Here is a 9,431-nt window from a genome sequence, read left to right as displayed (position 1 = left end):
ACAATGGGCAAATAAAGGTGCCACAGCAATGTGTAAATTGACTGAAAAGGGCAAACTGCTGAGCTTTAATAGCTTAAAGGAAAAATATGAACTGGAGGATCAAGACCAGTATAGATACCTGCAAATAAAAGATTATTATGAGAAAGAGATAAAAACCAACGTAGGTAAAATAATAGAGATATTTCATAAGGCCTATGAGGGAAATAAATTACGAGTTATTTCAGCACTGTACCAGGGACTGATGGCAGGCAGGAAGACATCTACTATGTACATTAAAGAAAAATGGGAAGACGAATTGAAGGAACACATAAGCGAGGAGGAATGGTTTAAAATTTGTAAAATGCAGTGCACAGCCACCTGCTCCCGTGTGTGGAGGGAAATTAATTGGAAAAACATGATTAGATTTTTTATAACACCAAAGATCAGGACCAGGATGGTATCCAGTTCACAGCCATGCTGGAGACTCTGTGGCCAGACTGATGTAGGCCACACACACATATTCTGGTCTTGTCAAAAGCTAACCACATACTGGCATAATGTTTGCCTTATCTTGAAAAACATATTGGGATATGGAATACCCAGATCATGTAAAACACACTACCTGGGATGCCTCACACACGATGTAATTCAAAAGGATGATGAATATCTGTTAAAAATATTACTTTCAGCATCAAGGAAAACCATCACAAAATTATGGTATAGACAAGACCCCCCTGCGGAGGAGCAGTGGCTGAGCATTGTGGAAGAGATCTTCATAATGGAGAAAATCACATATAGACTAAGATTGCAGGAAGACAAGTTTGTTGTTAAATGGGAAAAATGGAGCGACTATAGACGCAAGGAGAATGCCATTCTTGTATCCAGTTAAATACGGACACGGTTGTCCAACATTGTATATGAAGTTGAATGTATTGATGCCTCTCCACTGTATGTGTTCAGAAATGTTCAATAAAAAATAAGTATAAAAAAAAAAAAAATCATTTAATCAACTCCTGGTACTCCAAATACTACAACTCAGAGTGTGTGTTTTCTTTGTTCCATGACCGCAGTGTTAACAGATCCAACTCAATGATATTTCTCTCTCAAAATATACAAAAACATGCTCAGCAAATTAATGAACAGCTGCGTATGGAGCTCTGGGTGTGTTACTAATAATACTTATATTAGGGGGCATGGGAGGACTTCTTATTAGTAATGGATTAGTAAAATGACAACAGCGACCATTGTACTAATCCATCTAGCACTACTGGGTTCCAGCGATTTCACCAAAACAAACATAAGGTCAGTCAGTGGGTGAAGTCAGTGCAGAGCTGCAGGATTAAACGCTGATAAAAAAAGACCTGAACTCAGCAAGACGCCAAAAAGACACTCATAGATCTCAGCTCAACTTCCTCACCCAGCTGACTGCTGCATTCTGCTCAGGCAGTAAGCCTCCACGAGATTAAAACTATGACTGGAATGCATGAATACAACTTGATCTGGAAAGACTAAAAATATAAATGATCAGTTCTTCAGTTATGAAATTATTGAAATTAAATATACATTTATGACTAGATAAAAATGAAATGCATATGTGCCTAGAATGCAAAATGATTTAGCTTTTATTTTCCACCTGGGCTCTTGTGCACATGTCTATGTTGAAAGATCGAGATTATTTTAATGAACCGTTTAGTTTTTATTGGCATATTTGAATGTAGACTCAATAAAACTCTGACATTCAGAATGAAAGGTTGAGTTAAATGATGTGCTACAGAATCCTGAACTTTGGTCATGTAATTTGAAGTTAACAGAAAAAGAATGAACAAAAATATTGTTCTTTACCAACTAAACTTATTTCAACTACAAAAGCATTCCAGAAAAAAAACAGTCTGGGTTTAGATCCAATCACGGCACAGAAACTGCACTAAAGCAGATTTTAATGGTCTGCAGTATAGTATGGATCAGCGCTGATATTACTAGACATTAGTGCAGCTTTTGATACGTCATTCTGCTAGACAGGCTGTCCTGCTACGTGCATCTCAGCAAACAGAAAATTATTTGTCAGTACAGAAAGCTGCTCCTCAGAACATTATGACCCACCACATGGTGTTCCACAAGGCTCACCTGTAGGTACTTCTCTTTTTAATCTTCATATGCCATTGATGGCGGGTGTCATCAGGAGATGTGAACAAAGTTAAAATTTCACAGCTACACTGATGACTCACAACTCTGTATCACTGTCATGATAACCAAAATCCTGTTGTGCTACTAACTGTATTTTAGAGTTTCCTTTAAGTCAATCAACCCCTGGACCTTCTTGCTGCCAGGCAACAGTGCTACCAACTGCACCACTGTGCAGCACTCAGTATGTCATATTCCAGGGGTCTCCAAACTTTTTCCTGTGAGGGCCACATAACTTTTCCCTTCTCTGGTGGGGGGCCGGAGTTAGTTTGTAACAGAAAAAGTGTGACAATTGCAGGAGTGCCTAAATGTAAAAATTTATTGTCTTCCAGAAAGCACATCAAATAACCTTCACAGAACAAAAATCAGGAAATAAATAATAACGCTATTAATGAGATAAATAATAACCAAATAACCCTCTCTGGGTTCTTCACAGAAAAAAATCCAGGAAATAACACTATTTATGAAATAAATACCGTATTTTCCGGACTATAAGCCGCAGATATCTCTGCCGCTCTAGGTTTTCCACAACGATGCAGCAGCAGCAGAGGGGGGTGGACACCCAAAATTTGAGTCATAACAGGTCAACTGAATATCACATTTAATAGGGTTGAAAAAGAAAAAGTTGCCATGTTTAGATTTAACTGAACTGATAACAGTAGTTTCTGAACGGTAACTGTAACAGTAAAAGTGCTGATCCTTCGTGTCTGCTACTAGCATGTGCTAAATGAAAATGGGCACTTTCTTCTTCTTCTTTAGATTTCAACAGCAGCTTGAATCCATTATTGTTGCACTACTGCCATCTATTGGATCCTAATATCTATACCTCAAATTCTCATAATGATCCCAGTCATTAAAAAAAATGAAAAATCTTCTTTTTCCCCTCAATGCTATTTAACTGATCAACAACATTCTTAAATTTCAATTCCCTATTAAAACCTAATTCTGTTTTAATGGGCGCTTTCTTCTTTTATTTCCAATTTTGACTTCCAATGATTCACTTCCTGGTAAAGAGCCCCCTGGTGGTTGAAGAAAAATCCACATACAAGACGTAAGGTTCAAAGCTTAGGAAAAAAGTCATGGCTTATAGTCCGGAAAATACGGTGTATGAAAAAAAAAATCTAAATGCTCTCTGGTATTGTTCAAGGGGCTGGACAGGATGTGGAGGGGGGCTGGATTCGGCCCGCGGGCCGTAGTTTGGGGACCACTGTCATATTCAAACTGGAGCTTCTTGAAAAAATAAACACTATCTTAAGAACATTGCCAGAGTATGACCTTTTACCTGCCAGTACAATGCAAAGACTTTGTTCATACTACCACATTACGAGAAAACGAACTCACATCACACTGAGTTTAAAGTCTCAGCATCATTATGTGTCCATTTTAGAACTGATTTAACTGCCACAAAGTATTTCCTAAGTATTTCCTCACTAACCTATTCTAAACAACTGCATTTCAACACCTCCTTACTTTCTGTATAAATTATTTCTATTACATTTGATTCTTTGTTTTGTCATAAATAATTGTCTGCTTGATTTGGTCATTGTAATTTAAATGTCTGCCTTCCTCTTTTTAAGCCTGTAAAGCACTCTGTGGCACAATGGACCATATAAAACATGCTGTGTTAATAAGGTTTGATTCATTCAGTAATTTTTAAAAGCTGTTTTTACAAATTAACTAAAAATTCTGTCCACTGTGGAGCTGTTTAGATCATAAGAGACGCTGGACATCAGGACATTGTCTATTGATCAAACTACACTGCTGTCACATGCTACTGCAAGAGATAGTAAACATAAAAGCACAAAAGATTTGGTGCAACACAGGTGCAAAGTTGAGACTGAGGAGGGGCTTTCTTAGACTGTTGAGTCAGCACAGACACTTTATCTGCCTGTTTTTCAGCGTCAGCACTCAACTTTCTAGCAACAGTAACCCACAGACTTGAGCAGCAAGCTAAGCTGGCTCACTGAACAGTGATTTCATTGTAGAATTTTGCCAAACCGTTGGACCCCTTTCCCCCTTCCTTCCATTCTTCCTGTCCAACTGGATAGACCGAGGGGAGTGGCCACGGTTTGTGTGTGAGCGAGAGATAGTTTTATGGCTCTATGTGGATCAAAGGTCTCCTTCATAAACCTAGATGTTTAAATATGCACAGACACAATAAGTCCTCATGTAAAAATCTGAGCAGTGGAAGCTTCTCTTTTCTTAGATTTATTTGATTGCTGATGGTAATGGTTCTACATCAATGTTCACAATTCAGGTTGTAGACTTTTAATTCAACTCTGATTTTACTGCAGCAAAAATGGTGAACATTTACCTCAACATGCTACAGCCAACTATCAATAAAAAGACAAGAAAGGGAATGACATCTGGACAAAAACACTGGTTTTAGAACTAAACAAAAAGCATAAACTAAATGAGAACTGATCAGTTTGAAGTCAGCCAAATACTGACTGCAAGAGTCAAACCAGGATCCAAAACTAATATCTGGAACAGTAGGTAACAACAACTCCATCAGTGAGACTACAAATAAAGGAAATGACAATGTCTTCTGACGGAACATATTCAACAAAACATAATCAACGTTCTGAGCTCAGGACATGAGAGTCAATCAACTGTGGAACTCAGAGGGGATTCTGAAATGTGGTGAAACACAGCAAATACATCCACACTATAAGGTCCAGAGACAGAAGGTCAGTAGATGTGCATGTGTAATGTATGTTAAAACAATGTAAACCATATGAGATATACATATATATAGCCTATATTTGCACACTTGTATGAGCCATAATCAGAGTTTGATATGAATTTAAATATGGTAAAACGTTAAACTTTACTCTATTTTGCGTTTCCCTACATAACACCAGCTCCTGCTTGCCTAGTTGCACCATTTCAGAGAGTGTGGAGGGAAAACCTAGAGCTGATTATCACTCCTGGGATTTATTGGCTATTCACACACTTTTATTTCGGTTTTCGCCAATAAGTTGCAAGTTCGAAGTAAACACGTAGCTCATCAACATCTCCAATACATCACTCAACCCACGTCAGGAAAGGGCATTAGGAAAAAATATACTTTGAAGATGACAACATCCACTTTAACAGAACCCGTTGGAAAGAAATCACCACCAGGACTAATAAGATGATTGGAGGAATTTATGTCTGCAGAACTCCATTACACTCAGGGCCGGCACAAGGCATAGGCAAACTAAGCGGCTGCTTAGGGCCCCCTAAGTGGAACAATTTTTTTGTTAATTATTTTTATTTGACGGGGTTGAGTGGATGGAAGAGTATAACAGGGAGTCTCTAAGGATCTCTCTATCAACCTTCCAGACCTCTCAGGTCTTCTGGTTCTGCTCTGCATCCAGAAGTAGAACCAAACATGGAGCAGCAGCATTCAGCTTTTATGCACCACTGATCTGGAACAAACCTCTAGAAAACTGCAGTCCAAACCATGCGTGCACCGATTAATCAGTTCCTTATTTTTGGGAGATTGGTGATCGATCAATACTAAGAAGTGAAGCCAATCTGATCTAGCCAGAGGTCTAAAAATCAACCACTGTCCTCTTCTCATCTCCTGTGAGAGAGGTTTGACTGATAGACCCGTAGGCTTTACCAGGTCATGTCTCAACATTTGCAGTTAACAATAGTCACTCCACTGTTGCCAACTCAGCACCTTTCTTGCTATATTTAGCAACATGTCAGACAAAAAAATGGCAGAAGAAATCCGAATCAGCAGGTCAGGCTTCTTAAAGATCAGTAATCGGCAATCAGCTACAAAACTGCATGTAGCCATGGTCAAAACACTGAGCTCTTTAAAATAAAGGCTAAAAACTGACCTGTTTAGGGTTGCCTTTGATTCATAATAACTAAAAAAACAAATTCCCTGTAGTCTGGATTACACTTTTTATTACTTTCCTTTGTTTTCCCACTTAATGTAATTTGTTTGGTTCGGTATTGTGTTACTTTTTTCGTGTAAACCACTTTGAGCTGACTTATTGCTGAAACGTACTTTACAAACAAATCCGGCTTGATTTAACTCACTGATTTTCTACTTGTTTTTCCAAACAAAGGGCAGGAAAGGAAATCATTCATTATAAACCCATGAAATGCCAATCTAGGACTGAATCAAGATGAGAGAAATTAAGAAATGTTGCAGGTCTGGAAGGTAAACAAATGGTCATCACATGTGTTTTACACACATGAAAGAATCACAAATTACAACACAGACCCATGTGTGGCACCAGCAGAAACACAGCAACAGAGCTCGCCTCTGGGAGAACAGAGAAACGACAGAAACAGACTCTCTCTTTTTCTCTCTGGATATTAGGACTTGTCTGCACAAACTGTTGGCTGAGGGAGTGAGTACAGAACACAGCCATCCCATCTGGTTGACACTGAGTGGAACACAGTGTTCCAGTACAAAACAAGGAGCTGCTTCCAGTTGTCCTGAAACACACTCTTCAAATTCAGAGCACACAACAACATGAGAGAAGTTTAAATGTCTGTGGCTCACTGTCTGCAGAAGATTTGTTACATCAGAGGTGTCATTTCAAAGACTCAAAATCCTTATATACATATTCCCAGTTGCTAATGGTAGCCATGGCTACGCTCAAGTGAATGTAGCATCTGTTAATACAGACTCCATTAGGGAATTATCTCTCTACAATTTACAATGTGGACATCTGCCATTAAATACAAAATACTCTGCTGCTTCTCAGAGAAAAACAAGTCTTGTTCAAAATTAGGTGACGTGGGAGGCCTACTATTTTGCAATCATAGTGGGCCTCACTTATGAAGAACCGTTGTAGATTAGCAATAATAATAGGATAAGTCTGACATATGACAATGTGCATATAGTTACAGTTTTCAGACGCCATCCCCTGAGAATGTGGAAAAGGAATATAGGAATGAAAGTAAAAACAAGTTTTCTTATTCAGATTTTAAAGTGACAGCAGGTTTAGTGGTACTAGACTCCCTGGTCCAACACACTTGAATCCAGTAACTGAATCACCTCCTAAGTGCAGTCAAGTTCTCCAGAGTCCTGCTAATGACCTCATTATTTGACTCAGGTGTGTTGAAGTAGAGATGCATCTAAAAGTTGCAGGAGACCGGCCCTCGAGGCCTGGAATTGCCCACCCCTGCTCTTCCCCAGTCTGCCCCGGCCAGATTCATCTCTATTTGCAGATCCTGTGCGGTTATTCCTGATTTTTGGAACCACCTCAGTGAAGGTGCAAGCTGGACATAGCCAAGGTGACTTGACTGGCAGCAGACTGCAGTCGTTGATTGGCCTGTGGAGGTAGGTCTACAACAACCATTTTTCATCCGCAATGAGACCATAGTAGTTGGATAGATGGCGAGATGCAAATTGATAATTCCATGTTCAAACCTTGAGGTTCAAACCTTTTTATCAATTGTGACAGAAGAGTGCATACAATGTCAACTGGACGGGGAAACCTGCCGATTGCCTGCCTATTAAAAGACGATCTGTTTTATTGCAATTTAATTATAAACAAGCTGCCACAGAAAAGATCGTCTCCAAATGTTTGGAGCAGCAACTACATTTTTATGAATCTAAAAAAATGGTGTCACAATGATGTGGTCCTGGTTTCACCTCCCTTAACCCTTGTGTCTAGAAATGGGGTCCAAGTGACCCCACACACGTAAAACTTGTATTATTTGCCACAGTCCTCTACGTTTGCCTCACTCCTCGCACGCACAAGATTTAAGTTTTGGTCGTGGTGTTTGCTCAGAGTAGATGGTCTCAATTAAAACACGGTGTGGTTAAACAAAACCCAAAGCACAATCGTTGCAAATGTTGGATAATATTTCGTTAAGCCAGTGGGTAACAAATATAGAGATTTCATCAGGCCTGTGAGTTGAAGGTTTATTACCTGGTATGGTTGGCAGGCTGACTGGTTAGAGACAAAGTCCCGCTGATGGTCCAGCAAGAACTCCACTGCTGTTACTGAAGACAACAGGTTCTTCCCAACCAATGGTTTAAACACCTGGAAAACACAACAAACAACTTATTACCAATAGCATAATTTATCCCTGTGGAAAATACTTGACTATATTCTTGACTGAATATACTTAATGTTCAAACATATATATATATATAATATATATATATATGATTTTGGAGGTCAGCCTCTCCTGGGAAGGTCATCCACTGCTCCATGTCTTCTCCATGCATAAAGGTTCTCTATATAATACTAATACTGTGGTTCTCTGGACTCCCAAGGCCTTTAGAAACCGCTGCTCAGGTGATGATGTGCTGCTTTTTATTAATCCTCAGCTTACTTCATGTAGTTGGAAAGATGTTATGTAGGGGATGTCTTGATTCTACGGTATGGCTGTAATCAGGCATGGGTGTGGCTAGTTGAAGCCAGTTGAAAAATGTGATTATCAGTTAATTATTTCATAAGAAAACAATTATATTTAAACTTCAGCCTTAATAAATGAAATTATTATTTAACAAGCTGCATATTGTATTTTTTCTGGTTATCTTTGTCTGATAGTAAAAGCACTTTTTTCCCTGTGCATCAAACTGACCTCGTTATAAATTCAACTTGCGGCCCTCTGATCTTCTGAGTGGCGTTTTGTACTTTGACCTGTCCAGCATCAGGCAGTAGGCAGTAGGCGACATACGGTGTAATTTAAAGTGTGACATAATGATGTGTAGTGCGAGTCCCCTGCAGTAACTTGAGAAGCGGTTCATGTGAGGCAGAGTTGTGTTCATGCAGTTCCAGTTTAACTCAACCTGCAGCCTGACAGACATCATCAGAACATGTCTGTGTACTGAATGAGTCAAACAGGCAACTTCAAAGCTGACTTTTTTGCCTTTGAACTGTCAGACTACCTCTGCTGCTTCATTTATTCATTACTCTAGAGTGCTTCTATAGCCTCATCTCTTTTCTTCCCATCCCTCGCTTCCTCTTTGCTACTCTTCATCATGTCCTAGCTTCTCCCATCTCCTTCTCATCTGTCTTATAACTCAGTAACTGATTTGGTTTTCTTTCATTTCTGTTTCTTGTTTTCATTGTTCTGTTTTGAGATTTTTTTTTATATTATATACACACACGCACACACACACACACACAAAGTTACAACAGTGAAATTGAGCTATCCAGTGTGGGTCCTTAGGCAAGACCCTTGGAGCTATATAGCCTACCTCATACCATGAGAGACAATGATATGCATAACATGCCGGCTCAGACGTCGCCCGGCCAAACAAGGTCTGCGTCAGGTGCTGGGGAACCAGAGCACCTTGATGA

The 9,431-nt window shown here is 39.3% G+C and overlaps 1 protein-coding gene across 4 annotated transcripts in view; it reads right to left on the bottom strand.

Moving 5' to 3' along the window:
• Window positions 1–9,431, bottom strand: part of jmjd1cb (jumonji domain containing 1Cb) — a 183,541-nt gene that overhangs the window by 42,789 nt on the left and 131,321 nt on the right. For all 4 annotated transcript variants that reach the window (XM_016674577.1, XM_016674579.1, XM_007558415.2 and 1 more), the window contains exon 3: window positions 8,049–8,162. In XM_016674577.1, coding sequence (XP_016530063.1) covers window positions 8,049–8,162 — 114 coding nt within the window. The remainder of the gene's footprint in view (window positions 1–8,048; window positions 8,163–9,431) is intronic.

Source organism: Poecilia formosa, unplaced genomic scaffold, assembly GCF_000485575.1.
Source record: "Poecilia formosa unplaced genomic scaffold, Poecilia_formosa-5.1.2 Scaffold4, whole genome shotgun sequence".
In the NCBI taxonomy this organism is placed as follows: Eukaryota; Metazoa; Chordata; class Actinopteri; order Cyprinodontiformes; family Poeciliidae; genus Poecilia; species Poecilia formosa.
This window is presented reverse-complemented; position numbering and strand designations above follow the sequence as displayed.